Raw genomic sequence first — 26867 nt, forward strand, 5'->3', positions numbered from 1 at the left:
ACAACTACTGAAGCCCGCATGCCTAGAGCCCATGCTCCGCAACAAGAGAAGCCACCGCAATGAGAGCCCCATGTACCACAACGAAGAGTAGCCCCCTCTCGCTGCAACTAGAGAAAAACCCACGCACAGCAAGGAAGACCCAATGCAGCCAAAAAATAAAACAATAAAAAAAAGAAAAATGAATTGCTTTGAAATTTAATTGGTGAAAACAAAGTCTGAGTAATATTCATTTTCTTTGCCATATTCTCTTCTTTAAATGAATTTACTGAGGTATAATTTACATACATTAAATGCATGTTTGGGACTTCCCTGGTGGTCCAAGTGGCTGGAGCTCCGCGCTCCCAGTGCAGGGTCCGGGGTTCAATCCGTGGTCAGGGAACTAGATCCTGCATGCATGCCGCAACAAAGATCCCTCACACTGCAATGAAGATCCTGTGTGCTGCAACTTAAAAAAAAAGATCCCATGTGCTGCAACTAGAAAAGATCACACATACCGCAACTAAGACCTGGTTGCAGCCAAATAAATAAATAAATAATTTTAAAATGCATGTTTTTTTAAATTTTTTAAAAATTTGTTTATTTTATTTATTTATTTATGGCTGTGTTGGGTCTTTGTTGCTGCTCACGGGCTTTCTCTCGTTGCAGCAAGCGGGGGCTACTCTTCGTTGAGGTGTGCAGGCTTCTCATTGCGGTGGCTTCTCTTTTTGCAGAGGATGGGCTCTAGGTGCGCGGGCTACAGTAGTTGTGGCACATGGGTTCAGTAGTTGTGATTCATGGGCTCTAGAGCGCAGGCTCAGTAGTTGTGGTGCACAGGCTTAGTTGCTCCGCAGCATGTGGGATCTTCCCGGACCAGGGCTTGAACCCGTGTCCCCTGCATTGGCAGGCAGATTCTTAACCACTATGCCACCAGGGAAGCTCTAAATGCATGTTTTTAAATTTCCAATTTAATTCTGTGAAAGTGAGAGGTCATGGGAATACAGATAAGAAAAAGGATATAACCATCTCCATATCATGGTATCAGAGGAAGCATCTTCATGCCTCAAGTGAAGAACTGAAACCTTACCTCCCTTTACCCTCCCCCATGTATATTTGTTTATGTTTATCTACATTTAGAACCACAATAGGGAAGTGTCACAATTTTTGCTTTTGCTTCAACCATCAGTTTAGAAAATTCCAGAGAAGGAAAGTATATTGTACTTACCAATATTTCTGCTTAACATGTTCTTAACATGGTTTCTTCCTTTATTGTTTGCTTTCTGTTTAGAGAACTTTCCTTAGCCATTTTAGGGTGACACATTTTCTTCTTTCTCCTTCATCTAAGAGTCTTGATTTCTCCTTCATTCCTAAATATCTTCACTGGGTATAGGATTCTGGGATGACAGTTCTTTTCTTTCAGCACCTGAAAAATATTATGCCTCTTCCTTCTGGCCTCCATGGTTTCTGATGATAAATCTGCTGTTGTTTGCTTTTCCCATATGGGTAAGGTCATTTTTCTCTGGCTGGTTTCAAGATTTTTTTCTTTGTCTTTGGTTATCAGAAGTTTAATTGTGATGTGTCTTCTTTGGGTCATCCTATGTAGGGTTTATTCAGCTTCTTGAATATGCAGGTTTATGTCTCTGCCAAATTTGGGGAGTTTCCAGCTATTTTTTTTTCCCAGTACTTTTCAGCCCTGCCATCTTTCTCCTCTCTTTCCAGGACACCAGTGACACAAGTGTTATATCTTTTGTTACACTTTCACAGGTCTGCTTCAATTGACTGATGGAATTCCAACATATGAAGCATATAAGTAGATTTTTTTTTCATTCTCCATTATGCCTAGAAGACTTAGAAGTGACTTTTTAGGCAATAATAAATCTTAATGATAACATTATGTGGTTAAACATATTAGTTATGATGGCAACTATGTATTACATGATCTTTGACTTTGGACAAGTTGAGGAATGCCAGAAATGGCACACAAGTTGGCAGGAGTCTATTCAGCCTTGTAGAAACCAAAGCCAAAGCTGAATAGTAGATTTTAGCTAGGTACCATGCTAGAAGCCTTACTTTGGAGCTTCCCTGCTTTACACAGGAGTTTTACTGTTACAGAACTATAAAAACAACCTTTTTATGGTAGTAGCTAGGGTTCTCTAGTTGGCTTACTTGAAACAGTATCACTACAAAGATTTCCCCACCTGTGCAAGAATTAGACAATGTGACAATGACCAAATTAAGTGGGAAGTCACATCAAATATTGTTAAACAGGAAACATTTATTGGCCACCTATTGTGCTGATATTATAAAATTACATTTTAAATACATTTAAAAAAAAGATGCAATTGTACATATTAAAAGATGGAATTTTATGGTATTTGAATTATACCTTATAAAGCTGTTATAAAAAGTTGTGTGCGTAGTTTATTTTCCATTTCATTTTTTATGAGAAATCTCTCATTAAATTTATGAAGACTATAAACCTAACTTCAAATATCAAGGTTTCTTTATTCATTTACTACTGTTTATATTTTGGAATTATGTTGATTCTGAGGAAAGAAATCAAAAAGGATTAATAAAATTCATCTGTAGTATTTATGTCATGTCATGGTATTTGAAAATGCTATATTGGTAAAAGGTTCAATGGCAGTCCTTTTGTTTTTTCTTTTTTTTTTTAGTCATGTTGGAAGCCTCTGCAGAGAATATTTTACAGCAGGACTTTTGCCATGCTATCAAAGTGGGAGTAAAATATACACAACAAATAATTCAGGGCATCCAGCAGTTGGTAAAAGAAATTGGTGTTACCAAGAGGACACCTCAGAAGTTATTTGTTCCTTTGCCAGAGATTGTGAAACACGCTCATAAGTAAGAACATCTGTACAAAAGAAAATATGAAAGTGTCACCAGATTTAATTTCCTCTCAGAAAAAACTTCTCATGGAAGCATTGTCCATGCATTACTTCTTAAATAGCACCCTTCTATTTTAAGAGTCATTGCCATAAATACCAGTCTAATGCTTTAAAAAGGATAAATCCACATCCCTCTTGAAGGGCCTAAGTTTGAATCTCAAAGGAAAGGGGAGAGTGAGTTTACTGGTGAAGATTCAGATCATCCTCATATCTCTCTGTGTGAAGGAAAAAGAGTATATAAAGCATAAGATATTTGAATATCTAAGGAAACTGTTGAGGTTCTTGAAAAGAAATACCATCACCACTATATGCCCAGTCCTTATAATAGTGCCTGCACATAAGCACTCAGTAAATTATGAATGAATGACCAGAAAATTATTTCACTTTATTTGAAATAAATTGAAAAAGTTAATATTTCCATTAGTATGAGTCTCACAGCCATTACTCAGAGATTAAAGAGTTATATACACTGTCCCCAACAAAAGCGTTGCCTGCAATAACAGCCAAAACACGTAGAACAGGAAAAAACAACTGGTCATATGAGAGAGACTGAGCAGAGAGAAAGAGAAAAATCTAAGGTGAAATTAATTGAACAATGAAGAAGGGAGGGCATGTGTGTGATTCCCTTAAGATGTGAGGAGAAAGAAATTTGTGTTTTGTATCATATTATAAATAGTAAACAGATTAGCAGTGTTATAGAGCAATAAATACATATTTTTAATTCTTTATGAAATGTTAAATATTTTAGATTATTAAATATTTCAGTTTTGTTTATAATAGACACTGCCTAGTGTTTCCAAATATGCTGACATTTATTTTGTGCTTAAAATAGACTCGCCATGGAAAAACTCTACGCAGTTTTTACAGATCATGAACATGATAAAGTAGGTATACCTGAATGATAAAGTAGGTATACCTGAATTTTGTTTATATAATTGTTCTGGGAATTCTTTTTTGTCATAGCTTACACAGTTTTGTTTATGAATATTTGTCCTGTTTTTATGAAAAATCTCTAAACAGAAAGCTAAATAAAAGCCTAGCTGTTTGCTTCTCCATTCTCCTGTTGTTGGGAAGGAAGTTTTAGGGAAAACTTTTAGGGAAGTGTGGAAATATATTTAAATGAATTAAACAGGTAATATTCCCTACAAATCAATAACCAGTTTCAATATTTTAAAGAATGTTACCATGAGAGAGAAATCTGATTACTATTACAATGTGTTAATTGTATAATAATTTAAAAAATAGAAATGTTAAATATAATAACTGAACCTCAACTTTCTTTTAGATTTCCAGAGATGAAGCCGTTAACAAGATTAGATTAGATACAGAGGAACAACTAAAAGGTAATTTTTTTTTTTTTTTTTAGTTTAAAAAATATTTAAAGGAAATAATAGATTTTAAAGTTTCAGTTGTGAGACCTTGAACAAATTGGTTATTCTCATTACTCCTTAGTTTTATCTTTGGTAAACTTAAAATAATGATACATCCCAAGGTTACTGTTAAATTGACCTCTATAAATGGGTAAGAACTGCACCTGACATAGAGTGGGCACCAATAAATGCTGAATGTGAGGTATTCCTGACCTTTTCTGGATCAAACTCTCATACTCCAAAATGGGTATCGTTGAATCCTGTCATGAAAATCTAAAAGATATTCTTTAAAATTCTTGTTCTTAATTTGTAAAACTGCAATACTAATAATACATGGTTTGTGGGGATTGAATGAATAAGTCATTTACATCTGCGCCTGGCACATAGCAAGTGTTCAGTAAGTGTTAACTGATGTTGTTATTATTAACATGTGGAATTGTAAAATTTAGATTTTAGAGAATCTTGCTCTCTAAAAATTAAACAAAGGATTTGATTGTTTTAATATCAATCACAAACTGAATGTGTACCAGGCATGACATATAGTTCTCGTTAATTTTTCTGTTAACAGACAAATATTCTCTCACCTGAGTATCTTATTTTAAGACAAAAATTCTGCTGCTAGCCTTGATATTAAGGCCATTACCTATAATTGCCATTGAAAAAGTTTGGTCTTTTCTCACTATATTTCATCCTATTAAGAATTAGAAGTTGTTGAACTGAATGAATAAGCATTTTCAGAACTCTAATGGAAAACTGATGAATTCATAAAAGTGCTAACAAAAGATCAAGATGAAAAAAAATTAATTACATGGGACTGAGTGAACTGATGACGATGATTATAATTTTTGTGACTTTCTGTTTGAATAAAAAAAAAAACTTTGAAGCATTTAGTACAAAATACAGGTTAATATCTTTATAACTTTGACCTGGGAAATAATTTCTTAATTTACAATAAAAAAGCTAATCATAAAAAAAAAAGACAGAGAAGCTGTATAACACCTGTTGCCTTATTTAAAAAGAAAAGTGATTTTGTGTTTGTATTAATACATAATAGAATACCTTCATGACCCTCTGGGTTCATAGGATATTTTAAATGTTTTGTTACTAATTATTTTCATCTCCAAGTGCAACTCAGTTAAAGCATAAAAATTCATATTAAAATATAATATTTAAAATTATTCTTGCCTGATGAAGACACAATTCTTAATATATCTCTCTGTGGCCACTTCTTGTGTTCTGGTTACTTTAAAGTTATATTTAATAAACCAATTGCTTAAGAGAACAGTGCTTAAAACTTGGCATAAATCAATTGGTAAGATAAAGTAGCTGAACATTTAAAAGCATAAGCTTAGGCCGACAAATCTGTATTCAGGTTACAGCTGTCAGTTACTACCTGAGTTATCTCAGGCAATTTACTCCTCCTCTTTAGGCCTGTTTTTTTCTTCTGTAGAATGGGGATAATAGTAATAGAATTTACCTCATAAATTCCTATAAAGATTAAAGGCATTAAAAAAAAACATGTAAATTACCTGGGTTATGAAAGAACTTGATAAATGTTAACTAAAAACTAGTCGGTAGGGATTTGTAAAATATAAAAAAAAATTATTCCTCTATTTGTGGACCAAGATAAAAAGATCCTAAGGCAAAAGAGTTAAGGAGACTACTCTTAAAAATATCAGTTAAACCTTCTCATGATATGGTGGGCTAGATTTGTCAGATAACAATGTAATAGAAAGCTGATTTCAAAGCACTATTGTTCTGGTAGAAAGCAAACTAAGTTCCCATTAACAGTGCATTTGAGGTATAATACTTGTGTCTCTCCTACTTAAAAACATTTAATTTATCTACTTTGAGAACTAAATGTTCAGAGTCAACTCCCTTGGCTTATTACTTCCATAGTTAATTTATTTGATACTGTGAACTTAAGAGAAATCTTATCTTCCAGAAAGAGAAAATCTTTGTTTTGGTTTGTCTTTTCTTCTATAGAAAAATTTCCAGAAGTTGATTCCTATGAAATAATAGAATCCTTCAATGTTGCTGCAAAGGATGTTTTCAGAAGTATTATTTTGAATGAATACAAAAGGTAAACATATCCTTTTTTAATGGAATTGAAAGCAGGTTTCCTCAAAAGTGGCAACTTGCTCAAAGCAAGAGACTTTTTTTTTCAAGTAACAGGAAAGAATTATATAATGTTTATTTTATAAATGGATACCTGTTGAAGAGTGTGTGCATTGGGTAGATGTGTTCATCTCTCTGTGGGCCTCGTATAGAGCATTGCTTCACAGCTGTGACTGCATGTTAGAATTACCTGCAGAGCTTTTTAACAATATAAGTGTATGGGTCACAACCCTTGAAATTCTGATTCAGTGGGACTTAAGATGGGGCCCAGGTATCTATATTATTTTTTTAAAGTTCTACAGGCAGTTATGACATGCAGTTCAAGTTGAGAACTTCCTGGTAGGATTCAAAAGATAATGTGTGATTTTTCTGACTTCCAACACTGCTTTTCTTAATTATTTCCTTTATTACTGTAGGTGTGATGGTCGAGATTTGACTTCACTTAGGAATATAAATTGTGAGGTAGATATGTTTAAAATTCTTCATGGATCATCATTATTTCAAAGGGGACAAACACAGGTAATATATGTAAAAAGCTACAATTATTTGCCAATACAGGATTGCTTAATTAGTTCTAATAGAAGTACATTATGTAGGTTTTTAGCATATGGAATATATTATCTATTCAGAGTACTTTGATTTTTAAAAAATGTTTAACAGTCAAGATAATGAACGTACCCAAGAGTTTCCTCATGCCTCACTATAGTCTCTTCTTCCTGCTCCCCTCCCTTTCCTTAGGCAACTACTGATCTGCTTTTGTCACTGTAAATTAGTTTGCGTTTTCTAGAATTATCTAGTATTTTTATTACATTTTTCTTTTAATCTTAAGTACACAAAATTAAGTCACTCATACTCCTCAGTTTATGACATATTAGCATTGTTGGTCTATGGCCAGGCCCTCACTTTTTTTCTCCATTTAGCCTGAACCTTAGTCCTATTCTTTTCCTTTACCTATTCCCTTATATTTAACACATATGTGTATGCATTGTTTCATGTATGGTATTATGCTTTATTTTAATTATGTTAATCACTAAGTTTGCCCATCTAATGGGTACAAAGTGGTGTGTCATTGCTTTCATTTGTGTTTCCTGATAAGGAATGAACTTCTCTAGCCAGTTAACATGATAACTGTATAAACCATACCCTGGGGGGCTGCATACCTCCAGGGCACTCTTTTCACAAAGATAGTGTCCCTAGAGTTGAGCAGAGTGGTAGCCCTAGTTAAGATTTGCTCTTTTGTGAATTATCTGCTCATATCCTTTGACAAATTTGTTTTTTCTTTTTTTTAATATGGTTTACTGTCTTTTTCCTGCTGGTTTTTTTTTTTTTTTTTCTGTACGTGGGCCTCTCACTGTTGTGGCCTCTCCCATTGTGGAGCACAGGCTCCGGACGCGCAGACTCAGTGGCCATGGCTCACGGGCCCAGCCGCTCTGCGGCATGTGGAATCTTCCCGGACTGGGGCACGAACCCGTGTCCCCTGCATCGGCAGGCAGACTCTCAACCACTGCGCCACCAGGGAAGCCCTTCCTGCTGTTTTTCACTGAGTTCTTACGTGTTTTAAATATTAATCCTTTTCAGTAAACATAATTTGTATGTATCATCTCCCTCTTTGCCATATGTCTTTTAACTTTGCTTGTGGTAGCCTACTATAAGCATATCTTGGAGATACTGCAAGTTCAGTTCCAAACCACTGCAATAAAGTGACTATCACAATAAAGCAAATCACACAAATTTTTTGATTTCCCAGTGCATATAAAATTTTTGTTTTATACTATACTGTAGTCTATTAAGTGGGCAATAACATTACATCTAAGAAAATAATGGACAAACCTTAATTTAAAAATACTTTATTGCTAAAAAATGCTAACCATCATCTGAACCTTCAGCAAGTCATAATCTTTTTGCTGGTGAGGTTTTGAAAATTTTGAGAATTATCACAATGCGACACAAAGACACAAAATGAGCAAATGCTGTTGGAAAAACGGTGCTGATAGACCTGCTTGACACAAGGTTGCCACAAACCTTCAATTTGTAAAAAAGGCATTATCTGCAAATAATTAAAAAGTTAAACACAATAAAGTGAAATGCAGTAAAATGAGGTATGCCTGTATATGTCTACAGTGAACCCGAAATCTTTACTTTTGAGGTCTTTAAAGAAATCCTCCCTTACCCCAAAGTCACAAAATTATGCACCTACTTCTTCTATTAACTTTCTAGTTTTAGCTATTAAATTTAGACTATTAATCTATCTTGGAGTTTATTCCTATACAAGGTATTAAGTAGAACTCTCCAGAGTGAGCCAATTTTGCAACACTGTTTACTAAAAATTCATTTTTTTCCCATTGATTTGTAATGTTACCTTATCATATTCAAAGTTTACAAATACATGTTTGAACTATACTCTCTTCCATTGTTCTGTGAGTTAACCTGGGCCAGTGTCAGACTGTTTTAATTATTATAGTTTTGGGATATATTTTAAAATCTGAGGGGCAAATCCCTTTTTATTCTTCCTTCTCTTCCCACCCCAAATTGTCTTAGCTCTTCTGTTACATTTGTTCTTTCATTTAAATTTTAGTATCACATCAAGTTCTGAAAAAAATCTTTCTATCCAATACGATTTAGACTGGTTTTGCACTAAATTTACGGAATGAGTAAAAAATGATATTTTTACAATTTCAATCACAGTCTTTACAATAAATATAGTGTACCGCTCCTTTGATTTGGGTTTTCTTTTATGGCTTTTAATAAAAATTTTAAAAAATAACTCTATTAAATTTTGTATACTTTTGTTAGCCCTTCTGACAATCTGTCTTTTAACTAGAGTGTTTAGTCCATTAATGTTCAATTTAATTTTTTGAGTTTAGTCTCATTTTATTATTTGTTTTTGTTTAGCCCCTCTGTGTTTTGTTTTTCTATTCTTTCTGCCTTTTTAGATTAATTGAATATTTTTTAGATCTCCATTTGAATTTGTTTGCTTTTTAGCTATACCTCTGTGTTATTTTACACTGGTTACTACAGAGAATACAGTATACATTCTTTTCACAGTCTGTTTACAGTTAGTTTTTTTCACTTCACACAAAATGAGTAAAGTTTGCAACCACTTAGGTCCATTTGCCCCTCCTTCCATCCTTTATACTGTAGTTGTCTTATGAGTTACATCTACATGTATTGTAACTTCACAAGGCAACATTATAACATTTATTTTAAACAGTTACATACTTAAAGAAGAGGGAAAAGATAGTCTTTTATATTGACCCACATATTTACCATTTCTGATGCTTTTTTATTTCTTCCTGAAGATCCACGTTTCCATTTAGTATTATTTTGCTTCAATCTGACAGGACTTCATTTAGTATTGTCCTATGGATGTTCTGATAACAAATTCTTATTTTTCATTTATCTGAAAATGTCTTTATCTTTTTACAAAGAATCTTTTGCCAGAATATAGATTCTGGGTTGATGCTTTCTTCTTTCAGAACTTAAAGAAATGGTCTACGGTTTTTTGTTCTCCTTTTTTTTCTGATGAGAAATCAGGGCTCATTCAAATCATTGTTCCCTGTATGTTATTTTTTGTTTTCAACTGGGTGCTTTCAAGATTTTCTGTCTTTGGTTTCAGCAGTATGACTATGAAAAGTGTGGTTTTCTTTTATTTGTCCTACTAAGAGTTTCTTGAGCTTTAAACCTATAAATTTGTATCTTTCATCAAACTTGAGAAATTTCAGCTGTAATTTCTTCAAATTTTTTTCTATCTTATTCTCTCTTTTCTCTCATTCTGGGGTTGCAAGTACATATATTTAGTCCTTTTGATATTGTCCCACAGGTCCTGGAGGCTATGTTCTTTTTTCCCTCCCTCGTTCTGTAGAGTGGGCAATTTCTTCTAATCCATCTTCATGTTCACTGACTCTTGCCATCTTCTTTCCATTATGATTTATTTTTCAGTTCTAGAATTTCTGTTGGTTCTTTTTTATGTCCTTGAATATAATTATGATAGCTATTGAAAATCCTTGTCTGTTAATCCAACATCTGAATCAGCCCAGGGTCAGTCTCTATTCATTTTCTTTTCTCTTGAGAATGGGCCCCATTTCCTGTTGTTTTTTTTCTTGTAGGTTGTATCCTGGATGTTGTGAATGATACATTGTAGAGTCTTTGGATTATGTTATGTCCCTACAGTCTTCTTAGATTAACCTTATTTTTTTTCTCCCCCAATTTTAAGCAGTTAGTTTTATTGGCTGAACCTTATTGAGGATTCGTTTAGGGTCAGGTTTTAAAATATTCCTCTTCCTGTCCTCCTCCCCCAGCACTCCCTAGTGCTTTACATATGTAGTCTATGTGATATTAGACTTCTGGATTATTGAGATTTACACATAATATTTATAATGTGTAAGTAATATAATTTCTAATGTTTATGGAATGAATAAATGTTTACTGTACTTTGGCAAGCTTTGAATAGAATGTACTTATCTCATTTCTTTAAAAGCTAAGTGGGTTCTTCAAATGTTTTTAGTTTTCATCTTCGTTGTTAGTAAATTAAAGCCTGAGGAATTTTTTTTTTTTTTTAAAGAAGATGTTGGGGGTAGGAGTTTATTTATTTATTTATTTTTGCTGTGTTGGGTCTTCGTTTCTGTGCGAGGGCTTTCTCTAGTTGTGGCAAGTGGGGCCCACTCTTCATCGCGGTGCGCAGGCCTCTCACTATCACAGCCTCTCTTGTTGCGGAGCACAGGCTCCAGACGCACAGGCTCAGTAGTTGTAAGCCTGAGGAATTTTATTTCTTCTTTTTTAGGTGCTATGTACTGTTACATTTGATTCATTAGAATCCAGCATTAAATCAGACCGAATTATAACAGCTATAAAGTAAGTTATGTTTTTGGGTTATGATGTTACAATATATAATTCATGTGGTATATTATTATTCATTATTCTTAAAACCTGTATCTCTGTACTTCATTTTTCTATTTACATAATAGTGATTTCAAGGGTTTTTTTGTGCTGTATTTGTCTCCTAACTCATTTGTTAGAACAAGTTTTGGTAAAGCATTTAATTCTTTTTAATATGGGTACATTTAGTTTATTATCTCTAAAACCATTCCTCTGGACAGATTTCCTGGGTAATCTTGAATGGATAGGTTTTTCTGTTGAATATTGTAAACAACAGAGCAAATAAATAATAAGCAAGAATCCCAGTTCCCAAAAAGAATCTGGAAGTTGTTGAAAGAAAAAACCTTATCTAATCCCAAAGCACATTTGAATTTGTGTTAAAAAAAAAAAAAAAACTTGGTTTTCCTCCACTGTTCCTAAAAAGTCAGCAGTAAAATCACGTTGATCAATTTTAGATGATGAGAATCTATATTACAGTCCCCACCAGCATTTATGCATCAGAGTTCTGGAACTCACAGCCACAGATCTTCCTCAGTGCCTAACAGGGTTGCTTCCCTTTCCTTTATTAAGGGTCTCAGAAGACCAAAGGACTCTGCCTCCCTCTTCCTTCTGCCCAACTGATGATGATAATCCCCAGTATCTTCAGGATAGCATCACTAATTGTTTTTCATGTACCTAATAAAAATAACAGGTGTATGTATAAGACTTGTATGTTCATCATAATCATAATTCTTTGTGGTGGGGGAGCTCTTAAACTTTTGTATTTTAAATTCCCATCTAGACCAAAACATGGTTGCCCTATCCTTCTTCATTTTGACTCCTTCTAAGAGGCAACACAGCTTCATAAGAGTGTGCAGTGGGTTTGGCCAGCATACCTCTCTGTGTTCTAGTCCTAAGTCTATAAGGGCATACACATCACTGAACCACGCTGGTCTTTGGTTTCCTCATCTTGTAAAGTGCAGGTACCGGGCTAATGATCCCTCGCCTCCTCTCTAGCCCCTAAACCTATGATTCCTTTAGTCTTCTGAAGGTGTCTGGTTTTTGAATTTCTTTCCCCAAGGCTGTAATTTATGGTTGTGCAGATTCAGCCCTAGCCCAGGACTTTCTAAATCCTCTGTACAAGAGGTGCCTTTTGTAATCCCACTCAAAGGGGACACTGTTTGTGCCAAGAACCTGTATATGCTTGTCTTTTCCTCAGTTAAAAATAAATCTGGTTTCCTGCTTCCAGAAATTTTGTTCCTTCTCATGCTTATTCTCCCCATTATTCTAGATTCAGTCATAACAGTTCTCTTTTCAAACCCTGAAAAAAATCTTTGCTTGTCAGATCTCCTGATTGCTCTCAGCTATATCATTTCAGTTACTGATCTTCATTTCACATGTTTGACTGGGAGGAAGATCATAACTCTGAGATTTAAGTAATGTGTTTATATTTAGGATTCTCACTATGTATTAATGCTTTAAAATGCATCTGTTGTCTTAGTATTCAAATCTGGATATCTAAGTGCTTTATTTTAAGCAAAATTGTTTTCTTAAATCTGTGTAGAATTCATTCAGAAGCCCCAGAAAAAAATACTGTTTCTGACATTCATCCTTCTAATTCTTCTGGTATTCAATTTCAGACCAACTCTCCTTAATAACCAATTGTTTCTTAAATCTCCCTTACATCTTTTTTAGTTGTTTATTGAATAAACCTGTATCTGTGTGATTTTTTTTAATATTATGCTTTTTGTTTGCAGTGGGATAAAAGATAAAAATTTCATGCTTCACTATGAGGTAAGATGAATTTTTCCCCAACATTTTATTATGAAAGATTTCCAGAATACAGCAAAGTTGAAAGAATTTTACAGTAGATACCAGTATATCTACTACCTAGGTTCTACCATTAACATTTTACTATGCTAGTTTTATCATATGTCTATCACTGTTACTTTATTGCTTACAGAAGCGATTTAGAGAGACAAGTAGTACCTTTCCAACCAACAGCTTTCTGTCTGAGTCATACATAAAAGTTAAAGTATAGTAGAGAGTACTGTATTGGTCAAGAAAGAGTTGTAACTGTTCACATGTGTTTCAGACAAGTGGGGCTTTTCAAATACCTCAACTGACAAATCACCATCTCCCTTTAGTTCATTTAAATGTTCATATTTTTACTCATTTGATTAGTAGTAAAAGAACTGAGGTATTTAATGTTAAACTACTTTATATGAAATCATTACATATAATTGAGTTTGGGATTGACTTTATTCAAAAGTAATCCTAAGGGACCAGATACAACACAACCATATAGCACTTTAGTTTTAGTATTTGAAGCATACATGCTGGGGGGCTAGTGTAACATAGCAGGTCTTTTGAGTGGCCATTGTTGATTGCCCAGAATCCCAACATCTCAGTTTTGTTGAATCTGCTATAGTTAATAGAGAACATTTCATGTTAAAAAAAATACGCTAGAGAATATCCATAAACCTGGAGATTCTCACAGGTTTTAAGTCCCAATATCCTGTTTTGGATATAAACATGCTACAGAAGCCACAGAGGAATAGTAATTGATAAGGCACATCCTTTGTCAAGAGCTGAAGAGCACATGGCAATCTTTAAAAAAGGGCACCTGTGAAAAATGCAGCTCTAGCTGATTATTAGGGAAAGAGGTGAGAGCGGGGGCAAGAGAAAGATATGGGCCGTTATTGCTGTATTGTCCCATTTTTTAAAAACCTTTTTATCATAAAATACAGATACTGAAAACCATATAAAACAAAGGATGACTTAATGGGTTTTTATAAGACAGACACCCTTGTAACCACCACCCAAGTCACAGTATAGAATGTTGCCAGTCACCCCAGAAGCTCCTCCATGTTTTTCATCCCAGTCTTAATACCCTTCTTCCCCTGAAAATAACTACTCTCCTAAGTTTTATAGTAATCACTTCCTTGGATTTTTATTGCACATCCCTAGGTACTATAGTATAGTCTGGTCCATTTTTTTTAAAATTTGGTATCTCTTTGTCTCTTTTAATCTATAGGTCTCTCCTCTATCACATTCTTTTCTTTACAGTCTCCCTGTTGAGGCCGCAGAGCCATCTGACCTGTAGTGCTCCCCACAGTCTGGGTGCTGCTGATTGCACTCATGGTGCAGTTCAGCACGTTCCTCTCTGTTTCTGTCTCCTGCAAATTGACTGCTAGATCCAGAGGCTTTATCAGATTCATGTTCCATCTCTCCTTTTTAAAAATATTCCAGATTTTATGGGAAATTTCTCAATTTTTTAAATGACTGCAACTAGTTCACATTCTTTTAAGACGATATATTGATCAAATAAAATGGTTTGCAACCCCTGGCTAAGGTAAAACCCTTATTGAAAAAGATCTGTTTCCTCAATATGCATTTTTTAAAAATACGTACATTTCTTGTATTACAAAAGTAAAGTATTTTGTTATTGTTAACAATTTAAACATTATAGAAATTTGTGGTGTAAATCCCCATAACCATCCATTTCCCACCGCAGGTCACATAAACACTAGAAATAGGTACTTTTAGCAATTTGGTATATGTTTTAGATGTCCAGACATTTTCTGTGTGTATATGAATGTACTTTTTTATTAACAAAAATGAGATTCTACTGTTTTGTAACTTATTATGTATATGGGATATCTTTCCATGTCATTTGTATATGTACGTGGTTTTTGTTTTTAAGTTTCCTCCCTACGCAACTAATGAAATTGGCAAAGTCACTGGTGTAAATAGAAGAGAACTTGGGCACGGTAAGTACAAATCTGTATATGTACATGGTATTCTTACAGAGACTTAGCATATTTTTTTTGCTTATTATTTTCTATTCTGATTTAGGTGCGCTTGCCGAGAGAGCTTTGTATCCTGTTATTCCTAAAGATTTTCCTTTCACCATAAGAGTCACATCTGAAGTACTAGAGTCAAATGGTATGGTTTTGAAATATATTTTTCCTAGTCAAAAAGAACAGACTCCCTGTTATAGTTTTAGCTTTTCATAAATAATGTTACATTACAATTATTACTACAGTACCCAACCCACTGCAAGAGAAAAATGTGTTTAATCATATACTTATCTGAATCTCTGTTCTTCACTAATGAGCTCTTTTGAAAACAATATAATATAAAACAAATATTTCTCTTTATGTGTCTTTTACAATAGATCCAGTTTGGGTTATTTGTTTTATTTTTATAAACAAGCCACAGAGCAAGGCCAGCTTGGAGAGAGGAAGGGAAAAATATATAGTGAGCCATTAAGCAGGGAATACCTGTCATATATCACAGATATAAGTAGATATCACAGAGAGAGACTGGGCTAAAAGGTCAAATTTATTTTTTGTTTCAAAGGAAATTCTTTTTTTTTTTTTTTTTTCTGGCAGGGCTGTGCGGCTTGTGGGATTTTAGTTCCCCAACCAGGGATTGATCCCAGGCCCTCGGCAGTGAGAGAGCACGGAGTCCTAATCTCTGGAATGCCAGGGAATTCCCAAAAAGTCAAATTTAAATTAAAAATCAGTCCACAGATCAAGGAAAGGTGATATAATCATTAAAGGCAGAAAGAGCATGTGGTTCTCAAACATGTAGCAGACATAGATCAGATGTTCATAGATATTTTTAAAAAAACACCAAAGGTCAGAATTTAAACTAGAGACTTTCTGTTCTCTACTGGGTGTGACTAGGCTATAGCTAATGGTCCAGTGAGAGAGCTATAGCCCGGTATCTTTAACTGCCTTCTCATTAAGCAACAGAAGAGGCATGCTGTTTTTTCTGGTAGGTTTCTTAGAATCAGAATCTCTAGCACTGCTATCCAGTAGAACTTTCTGTAGTGACAGAAATTCTCCCTCTCTGTGCTGTCCAGCTGAGGGACTGAATTTATTTCAAATAATTTAAATTTAGTGGCCACATGTTGCTAATGGCTATCATATTGGACTGTGCAGCTCTGCAGTTTGTGGTTTAGGAAAGGTTGCCTTAAATGCTTTTAAAAAGAAGGAAGGAAAGAATATTGAATATTTAAATTATAAATGAGTATTTGTAAGGAAATAACCAGTAGTAGCAATATTCTACATTTAACAAAAATCAGTATTAAAGCAAGTATTTTTATTTCTTTCTTTGTATAGGATCATCTTCTATGGCATCTGCATGTGGTGGAAGTTTAGCTTTAATGGATGCAGGTAAAAGAGTTATGACTCAAAACTACCAAAGCTTATTTACATACATATACTTGATTAGTATAAAATACAGGATTTTTTTAAATTGAATTTTAGTAAGACTTGAAGAAGTCAGATTACAGATTACCAAACCTGGCCAGAAGGAAGATAGTTACAAAGTACAGCTTCAACTATACAGGTATCTGCTGGAATTCTTATTCTTGGCTAAAAGCAATACACTGAAATTATTTACTTGGTGACCCCGCAGGCTTTCTGAGAACTGTGCAATTGATTCCATTCACTAAGGAAGTTTGGATTAGCAAGCAGGAGTATTAGGACCCATAAAGGAAAGTAACTATGTAGTCTTTCAGTTGATTTATGCAAGCCCTGAAAAGAACAATGCCACTCACAGAAGAGTACACAGAACTTCAGGATAAGAAGGAAGACTGCAAGTGATTCAGTATAATCTCTGGATCTGAAACACCAAAAGGGAAAGAGGCAACATGTTAAGAGACTCTGAAAACAGTATCTGCCAGTCACCAATGATGCTATTCAAGAAGAGAAAAGGAAACTAAAGACACTCAAGAGGCCACACAAAGAGTTCCCTATAAGTTCATACATTTACAGTACAGAAAAACAGAAGGATAGAAAGGATAACATAACCAAGGATGAAATGAAAGAATGGTATAAATGTATAATACCATTTCTAAAAAGATTAAAACTTAAGCCAAAGCAAAAAAGCTAAAGCCAATTAAAGGCACTTTTCTAGTTGTGTTCAGTGGAAGGAAAACATAATCTGATATTTAAGGTAGCTGGTAAAATACCATTTCTATTTTCACCTTCATGCATTCATTCAACAAATCTTTATTGTATGCTACCTCTGTGCCAAGCACTGATCTAAGCTCTTGGGACACAGTGGTAAACAAAACGAAGTTCCTGTCCTCATGGAGGTTGCATTCATCACTCTTATAATCTCGTATTGGAAAACACAGAACAAATCCTGAAAAAGGTGAACTGAAAGATAAAATAAAAGATCATAAGAGAGTCTTTAACTGCTTTAAATGAATTCAGATCGTTAGGTCTAGACAAAAACCCATCCTAAGTAATGATGAGAACTTCATCATAAGATAACTGAACCAATTTGGCAGTATTGGAGAAATCATGGAGATTAGTATACCAACGACACAAAGAATTCTTACTTTGAAAAATAAGAAATGTATTTTCTGTAAAGTATAACCCAGTGAACTTGACAGTGACCCTTGGTAAGACTCTTAAATGGTAAAAGAACAGTGTATAAGTATTTTAAGAAAAGAACCAGAAGAGACTCATTTAAAATAAGTCATGCCATAGTAAACTCATTTTCTGTTTTTGAAAATATTACTAGGTTTAGAGTAGAGAGGGAGGGTGCTGCTTGTGCAGTGTGTCTAGAGTTCACCTTGGCAGTTAATGACCTTGGCAGTAAATGATGCGGAAATTGCGAACGGGTAATAAGTATACCATTTATAACTGGTTGAAGGATGAGCAGCCAGGACTGGATAATCTGATGGGTAGGTTGGAGAGGGGTCTCAAGTAGAATACTTGAAGCTGCTCCATCCTAAACCCTGTCCCCTTCAATGTTTTTTGTTATTGACTTGACTAAGGACACTGGCCTTCCAATAAAAAGGATACTGATAAAAAGGAGTATGTGACTGATATGTTAAATGACAGTTTTTAATCTCTAAAAAAAAATGTTGACAAGATAAAAAAATATGGAGCCAAATAGAAAAAAAATTTGACAAGAATAAATGTCAAATTCTGTGAGAAGAGCCAACAAATGGTATTTGATTCAAACACGAGTGCTTGCCATGTCCTACATCAGACACTGTCTATGCTCCAGGGATACAAATGGTACCCAGTTTTTAAAAAATTTTCAGGAACAAAAACAAAGATAAAGATACTAACATATCAAAGAGATAATACAAATATGTACAATATGGATGAAGAACTAGGTTGAACATAATTGGCTTCATAGAGACAGTGACATTTCATCTGGGTTTAAAGGTTGAGTGGTTGTTGACCAGGCATATTATCAGCAGGGCCCGTATTTCATGTGAAAGGAACAACATACGCAAAGTTATGAAACAGTATAGTGTGTTCCTGAAATGTATTTGAAAGAAGTGATGATGTAATAAACTGGGACCAGATTTCAAAGATCATTATTACATTAAGGAGTTTGAACTTTTAAAGCTAGTATCTCCCAACTCAGTATTCCATAAAATAGAGTACAACAGGATGTTGATTATTGTATACTGTGGAAAAAAAATGAGTTCTAAAGTAGGTTTGCACAGGGTTAAGCAAGTGTGTTTAATATGGTTTAAATAAACTTAAAAATGTTAATGTGAATATTGAATCTCTAGGAGCAGGATATGTACTATTTCCCAAACTTTTTTGACCACAGAACTTAAATAAAAAATTCCTGGAAGCAGGTAATAGGGAATTTGAAGGATTTTATGGAGAAGAGTGGCATGATGCGAATCTGCTTTTTTTCTTTTGGGGGTAGTTTTTCCTAGCTTACATGAGAGCCCTAGGGGATGTGGTGGGAGAGAACAGGAGCTGGGGTGCGGGTGGGGTTACTAAAATCTAAAAAACTGGACAGGGAAACTGCTGCCAGGGCAAGAAATAATGTGGACTTGGAATAAAGGAGTCGAAATGGATATTTCAGAATCCAGGACAATTTTTTTTTTTAATTTAGAGGATAAACTAATCAGATCTTTGTGACTTGATAGTGTATAGGAAATGAGGAAAGACGTGTTGATTCTAGTATGAGTGTCTTATTGCTTTCAAACAAGACAGGGAATGCAGGAGAGAAGGGATTTATTGGGGGTGATTAAATTTCGAATATAATTGTATATATATATTTAAGATGTGTTGGGGACATTTAGCTGGAGATGTCCAATAGGCAGATGGGCTATACAGATCCAGGGTTTAGCAAAGAGAACTAGGCAGGAGGGATAGATTTGTAAGTCATCAACGTTGTAGGTGACAGTTAAAACTGGGCATATGTGAGATTGCTTAGAGAATATGAAATGAGGTCTCTGTCACACTCTTTTATACCAAATAAGTTCCAAGTGATCAAAACTTTAAACTTTTTTTTTTAATTAAAAAAGGAAGATTTTATGAAAATCTTGAACAGAGAAAACCTTTCTAGGGAATTCCCCCGAAGTCCAGTGGTTAGGACTCAGTGCTTTCACTACAGTGGCCTGGGGTTCAATCCCTGGTCAGGAAGCTAAGATCCCACAAGCCACAGGGCACAGCCAGAAAAAAAAACAAACTTTCTAAGCAAAATCCAGGAACCATGATTGCATATAAAATCCTCTACAGAAAAAAAAAAATTACAATAAAGTCAACAAACTAGAAAATAATATTTTATATTACATTTCATATTTATATTTTATTTACCATAATATTCTATATATTTAACAAAGATCTGTCCATATTAAAAGAGCTTTTACAAATCAATAAGAAAAAGACTAACAACCACGTAAAAAAATGGTTGAAGGCCATGAATAGGCAGTTCACAGAAAAAGAAATAAATGGTTTAAAAACATGAAAAAAAGTTCAACTTCACTCAAACAGAAATCAAGTTAAAAACAATAAGCTGCCATCTTTATCATTCAGATGGCAAAGGTCAAAAGATTTGACAAAAATTAACAAGAATATAGAATAGCAGGTACCCTCATATACTGCTGGTAAAAGTATAAAATGCTACACACTGTGGAAGACAGTTTGACACTATAACAAATTCACACACCCTTTGACTCAGTAACCCCACTTCTACTGTATAGCTTATAAACACATACAGGGAGTACTCTGCAGCCATTCAAAAGAATAAGGTAAAGTAAAGAAAAGATTACACTCACATTTTTACTCCCTCAGTATAATCTTATGGGAGGATATACAAAAAATCTAATAGTGTCTGTCACGGGAAGGTGGACTAAAGGGCTCAGGCTGGAACGATTTAACAAATACATGATTACTTTTCAAAAAAAAAAAAAAATAAGGCACCAAAAGCAAAGGGCAAAGAAATGGATTACTTTAAGAGTTAAGTTTGCTATTATTAGAGAGGTTTTTGTTGAGAACAAAATTAGAATTATGTTAAGGAGCTTTTATTATATGTTAAAGAGGAAAGGAGATAGTCATATGATTTATTAAGACCTGTACTCTAACTTAGTTTTGGTAACTGTCAATTTAGAACACCATCCAATGTCAAAATAAGATGAATAACCTATGTTAGGCAGATGTACACACTGCACACAAGTTCTCTTTCTCAATTATAGGAGTTCCAATTTCATCTGCTGTCGCAGGTGTGGCAATAGGATTGGTCACCAAAAACAATCCTGACAAGGGTGAAATAGAAGATTATCGTTTGCTGACAGATATTCTGGCAAGTATATTCACATTTTCAGATATTTAATGGTGAAGATTATACACACTTTACAAGCATAGTGTGCTTAGAAGAATGCTAGTGCTGGAGAAATAGAAGTCCTTGTTCTTACTTTCCTCTTCTGCATATTTGCCTTGGATTTTATAGAATGTGAGTTAAAAATAAATATTACAGTATAAGTATCCATAATGGCTCACTTTAGGATGATCATAAATTAATCCTTATGCATTTATGGGGGGGAACATGATCTGAAAATAAAGTGATTTTCTAATGAAATATTTATAACTTAAAAAGCCACAAATTGAAAGCAGTAGTTAATATACAGGTATTTTTTTGTATATAATCCTAAAGGACATGGTTTACTTATAAAGCTATTTTTAAAAATTCCTCTACAGTGACTATGGGTGAATTTCACTTTTGTTTAAAATTATATCATAATTTCTTAAATTCTTTAAGGGGATTGAAGATTACCATGGTGACATGGATTTCAAGATAGCCGGCACTACTAAGGGAATAACTGCATTACAGGTATTTTAAAACCCATTTTGTTTCACTTTAAAATATTTAAATAAGGTCATAAATCAATATTTACATAAATTTTCGGCTTTTCCATATTAGGCTGACATTAAATTACCTGGAATACCAATAAAAATTGTAATGGAGGCCATTCAGCAAGCCTCAGGTAAGCCAAGCCAGTGTGCCTGATTCTCCTTTTTTCATTGTCTTTGTGTTAATGGGAACTATAATTCCCGTTAGGCTTATTATTAAAAATAGGCTTATTATAAAATACTGCTTTAGAAAATGAAATTTAATGTAACAACCTAGATCAAGAAGTATTAAGTTACTGGGTACATGACTAATCATGAATGTGGAAAACCAGTGAAAATTCAGTTTTTACAAAAGGACTCCCCGAGATAGGACTGGAGAAGGGAATACAAGTAGAATTGTTAAGGTAATTGGGATGTAAAGAACTTTGATTATTAAGCTAAAGAGTTTGGATCCTACTTCATAAAACTAATACTGCTATATCTGATCACATTTATTTTATACAGTTATAATTTTATTATGTTTTTATCTCTTCAAGTGGCAAAGAAGGAGATATTACAGATTATGAACAAAACTATTTCAAAACCTCGAGCATCTAGAAAAGAAAATGGACCTGTTGTAGGTAATACATTAAAATTACTGATTTCATGATAAGGTAAACATATGAAAGTACATTGGTATTTAAAATTTTTTTTAAATCCATACACAAAACAAAAAAGTCAAATGCTTTTATAGTTAAAATACTTTAAATTTGAGGGGATATTCTTAGATGTTAGAATTGTTTTTAGTCACATAGCAAATTGTTTTTCTATATTTCATGGTGAAATATTTTTACATGTGTCTAGACCAAGTCTTGAGTGACCAGTACATGTTTTAGGTTCATAAATATATGTGTGTGTGTGTGTATGTGTGTATATATATATATATTTAAATAATTTATATTTTTGTCTGTACTACATTTCAGAAACTGTTCAGGTTCCATTATCAAAACGAGCAAAATTTATTGGACCAGGTGGATATCATTTAAAAAAACTTCAAGCTGAAACAGGTAAGAGTTGTATGACGTTTGGGATTTTTTATTTAATGCTAGGTCAGGTAAGTTTGCCATTTCACCTCTATTGTGTTTCTCAAAAAATATGTTTGAGAAATGAGAGACAGATATAACATTGACATCTCAATGAGAAGAAAAAAGGATGTAACGCTGACATGTCTTTACTGTAAGTTTTCTATGTATGCCTCATAATAAATTAGCAAACGATCATCTTTATATTCAAGAAGACTGACTTAGAATTCATCAGTTTTTCTTCAACATTTTAAAATCAAACATTTAGAAAAATTACTTTTTCACTTTAGAGGAGTTTTGCTTTAATTTTTCTTATTATGAGTTCTGCTATTTTTCACTTAGTCTTATTTATTTAGACTCTTATTTAAAGGGTATGTGTAGAAGTAGTATGCTTTACAATTTGTTTTTTTCTGGAATCAATCTTTGGGTTACATAGTACTTACCAGATTTGAGGTTACTGAAGGAGAGCGAGAAGTAGAGTCACCTTGGGCAGTTCTCAAGATTGAGAAACAGACATGATTTTGTCCCTCATCCATCTGTTCACCACTCTAAAGAGTAAGAGGGAGAAAGAAGAAAAGGTGAGGAAAGGGTTCCAGTATAGTTTCTTCTCATAATTAAGAGTGCAAAACCAAACTCTCCAAAATAAGAACTTATATGCTTTCTCCCACCAGATTGTGGGCTCCCAGAAAGTAGGGACATTGGCTCACTGTTGTATCCCCAGGGCCTAGCACAGTGTTGGATACATAGTAGGTGTGCAGTGTGTATTTGTTGGTAAATGAACCCCTTCATTTCTAAAGCAGTGATTAAGCATAGCACAACCCTGCCCAGCTACTTCCAGGTCATTCCCCTGCTCTCACATCTACTTTTATGACTATTCTCCAATGGAATGAGCAAGTTAACTTTAATATATAAAATTATTTTTTTTAAAGGAGTAACTATTAGTCAGGTGGACGAAGAAACATTTTCTATATTTGCACCAACACCCAGTGCCATGCATGAAGCAAGAGACTTCATTACCGAAATCTGCAAAGATGATGTAAGAATAGATCTTTTAATAGTCAGTTTTTTTCTACTTTTTGTTGCTGTTCTCTTTTTGAATCTTACGGCTTATTTTGCACTTACAGCAAGAGCAGCAATTAGAATTTGGAGCAGTATATACCGCCACAATAACTGAAATCAGGTAATATCAACTAAAATGCTGTGCTGGTTTTTATAAGATTTATATTACAAGCTCATGTTAACTTCACATTTGCATTATTTACTTTGAAATTGTAAGATGTTTAGATTATATGTCAATTACCATATAATCATTATTTATTTTTAACATAAAATTTATTTTCTGCACCAGTTTGTAGATTTTCACTAACATGGTTCTGTGATTATAATTATACTAATATATTCTTCTAACTGAATTGTCTTCTTTAACCAAATTTCCCACCATTTTAATCTTCCCAATAAACAGTAAACAAGCCCCAAATAGACTTAGCAATATTTCCTTTTTCTTTTTTTTTTTTTTTTTTGGTAGTTTCTTGTTTGTCTGTTTTAAAGATAGTACTACTTAAGGCCTAAGTAGTGCACTTTTTTTAAATGCCAGTTTCAACCTCAAATCATTTTTTCAGCAGCTAAAAAGATTGCATTTTCTGAGTCAGAAAATTCCCTTTTTAAGAAAAAAAAATTATCAGATGTAGCATGCATGTTCAGAACTATTTGAAATGAATTATAAAAGGCAATGGGATAATTTGTTTAATATCACAGGTGAAAACTAAGAAATGAGATGGTTTATTTTAGTAGATTAAAGAAAAAAAGGAAGATAAATTTTTTAATGAAATAAGTATGCCATTTTATGTAACCCCCTTCCTTAAATCACTCCTTAATAGGTTGATGATAATTCTACACTTATTTTAAAATATTTAGTGTCATTTCAAAACTTTTTGGAAAATATTATGAAGAGAAATATAAAAGAATATATATTCCGAAAGCTTTAACCAGCATATTTTTTCCTTTATCTTTTCTCTGTCCTTTGATCTATAAGTATTTAAATATAAAGTGTATTTTCAATTGGAAAAATAAGTATCCCTCTTAGATACTTTTTATAATTACAAAAACATGTACTGGAGAGGGGTTTTTATGTGTTTTTTTACTTTGTTCTCCTATGAAAACATAATCACAGTTTAATTATCAGTAGATAATAGAGTTACTTATTGCTCTAACCAGGCTTATTTCCTTTTCATAGAGACACTGGAGTAATGGTTAAACTATATCCAAATATGACTGCAGTACTACTTCATAACACACAACTTGATCAACGAAAGGTAAAAACAAGAAAGGCATAGTTGATTATTTTAAAAACTGCCTTAAAATAACCATAGTGAAATTACCTAGGTTGATGAGGATTGTACATCTTGTCCACTACTAGCCTAAATACAAAAACAAAACCAAAAAGACAGAGATACTGCTGTTTTACACTGTTTACCAGATAATATTTCTCTTTCCATGATGGAATAAAAACATTCTTGAGTGTTTTAAGGTACAATAGCCTCTAGAGTTAACACATAGCAGTTAGTAAAAATATCTAGTTACAGCCCTGTTTTCCCAATTTTCCTGACCAGTCAATCATGGAAAGATAATTCTTAGGATGTTCTTTGTCTTTGTTGTAGTCTATACATTTGGAAGACCATTATGAAACCAATATGAAACCATTCAAGAATACTATGGGGGCAGAGAAAGAATAGGTCTGTTTTACCAAATATTATAAAGTAATACAGGATAAAACAGTATTACTGGCCCAGAAATAAACAACAGAAAATAGAGACCAGAAATAAACCCAGTTATATACATAAGAGTATAATACATACTAGAAGTTACATTTTTAGTCAGTGAAGAAACAAAGATTATTCAATAAATCATATTGGTACAGCTAGTTATCATAAAACAGGATCTTTCCTCTTTTTATACCAAAATCCCATTTGGATCAAGGAGCTAAATATAAAAAAGAAAACTTTTCTTTTTAAGGCAGTGAGGGCAGAAGAAGAAAATCTGGGCATCGGGAGGGGTGAGGGTTGAGGAAGGACACTAGAAGAAAATATGCATATTTAATAATCTTGGGACTGGGAAAATCTTTCTCAGCATGATATCAAAGCCAAAAATGTAAGTAAAGTGATAAAATTTGACCCCATGATATTTTTAAATTATGGCAAAACTACAGTAAGTTTGAAAGACAAGCAGCAACTTAGGGGAAAAACTGCTTATATGACAGAGGCTTCATATACAAAGGGCTTGTGTAGGTCAGTAAGAAAGATGAATATCAATAGGAAAATGAACAAAGAACATGGAAAAACTGTTTGTTGTTGTTTTTTTTAAGCTAACCAAGATATTCAGTATCAACAGCAATTTTTTAAAACGCAAATAAAGCCAAGTTACCATTTTTCAACTTTTCAGATAGTTGAAAATTCCCAATGTGCATAAATAAGAGTGTAGAGAAAAAATGGACACTGTCATACACTGCTGATAGGAATGTAAAGTGGGGCAAACTTTTTGGAGAGTGTTTGGTAAATATACAATTACCTTTGGACCTAGAAGTTCCACCACAAAGTTCCTCTCATACTTTGTTCTGAGAGGATAGACTATATGAATATATAATCACTGCAACACTGCAGTTTATTTTCCCTCAACTTTGTATTTTGAAACTTTTTTTTTTTTGAAACTTTTTAAACCTACAGAAAAGTTGAAAAAAATAATAGACCGAACACCCATATACCTTTCACCTAGATTCACTGATTATTAACATTTGCAACACTGGAATTTAAAATAAATTAAATGACCATCTTTAGGGGATTGGTTAAACAAATAATTTAATTTGAATATTCAATTATAATGCTTCATTTATTAATATGAAAAGATCTCAACATATTATTGAATAAAAATCTATACACTATAAAACAACAAGCTCAGTAAGGTCCATTTTTATAAATGCAAGACACACACTAAATAGCTATTTGAAGGGATACTCATTGGAGTGTTACCATTAGTTATCTACAAGCAGAGGGGTTTTGGATGATTTTTACTATCATCTGAATACTTCTGTATTATTTTAAATCTTTATAATTAACAGATTTTATAATCAGAAAAACCAATAAAGCTGTTTTCCACTTGGAAAAAAATGTGTACTACCATGGATAGTAGGTAATTATGCATGACCACTAATAGATTAACACGTTCTCTTTCAGATTAAACATCCCACTGCTTTAGGTTTAGAAGTTGGCCAAGAAATTCAGGTACTTGTATTCAACCTTTTAGCCTTAAAGTTGTAAATTATACTTGAAGTTTCAATTATTTGTTTCATCAAATAAGCTGAAAGAATCAAATCAACATCTGTGATTTATATTATTTATATGCTGTGCTTCTTTTTTAACTTTAGGGTTGCTTAAAACAGACTCATTAGGGATTTAG

General features: G+C 33.5%; 2 protein-coding genes across 12 annotated transcripts in view; one reads left to right on the top strand and one right to left on the bottom strand.

Moving 5' to 3' along the window:
- Positions 1-26867, bottom strand: part of CCDC85A (coiled-coil domain containing 85A) — a 685546-nt gene that overhangs the window by 646459 nt on the left and 12220 nt on the right. For 5 of the 8 annotated variants that reach the window (XR_010934545.1, XR_010934546.1, XR_010934547.1 and 2 more), the window contains exon 2: positions 22862-22966. The gene's annotated coding sequence lies outside the window, so the exon portion shown is untranslated. Of the gene's footprint in view, positions 1-11097; positions 16862-16913; positions 17401-20803; positions 21058-22861; positions 22967-26867 lie in introns of those variants that run through there. The other 3 variants (XR_010934549.1, XR_010934551.1, XR_010934550.1) reach the window with 3 other exon arrangements.
- The window catches only part of PNPT1 (polyribonucleotide nucleotidyltransferase 1), a 40131-nt gene that overhangs the window by 12011 nt on the left and 1253 nt on the right, over positions 1-26867 (top strand). For 3 of the 4 annotated variants that reach the window (XM_067705015.1, XM_067705017.1, XM_067705018.1), the window contains 19 exons: positions 2652-2838; positions 3715-3766; positions 4168-4225; positions 6239-6335; positions 6787-6889; positions 11151-11221; positions 12982-13018; positions 14931-14997; positions 15083-15172; positions 16357-16410; positions 20703-20809; positions 21266-21337; positions 21428-21491; positions 21894-21977; positions 22320-22403; positions 23348-23454; positions 23543-23598; positions 24652-24730; positions 26645-26692. In XM_067705015.1, coding sequence (XP_067561116.1) covers positions 2652-2838; positions 3715-3766; positions 4168-4225; positions 6239-6335; positions 6787-6889; positions 11151-11221; positions 12982-13018; positions 14931-14997; positions 15083-15172; positions 16357-16410; positions 20703-20809; positions 21266-21337; positions 21428-21491; positions 21894-21977; positions 22320-22403; positions 23348-23454; positions 23543-23598; positions 24652-24730; positions 26645-26692 — 1517 coding nt within the window. The remainder of the gene's footprint in view (positions 1-2651; positions 2839-3714; positions 3767-4167; positions 4226-6238; positions 6336-6786; positions 6890-11150; positions 11222-12981; positions 13019-14930; positions 14998-15082; positions 15173-16356; positions 16411-20702; positions 20810-21265; positions 21338-21427; positions 21492-21893; positions 21978-22319; positions 22404-23347; positions 23455-23542; positions 23599-24651; positions 24731-26644; positions 26693-26867) is intronic. The other variant, XM_067705016.1, reaches the window with a different exon arrangement.

Source organism: Pseudorca crassidens, chromosome 14 (assembly GCF_039906515.1).
Source record: "Pseudorca crassidens isolate mPseCra1 chromosome 14, mPseCra1.hap1, whole genome shotgun sequence".
In the NCBI taxonomy this organism is placed as follows: Eukaryota; Metazoa; Chordata; class Mammalia; order Artiodactyla; family Delphinidae; genus Pseudorca; species Pseudorca crassidens.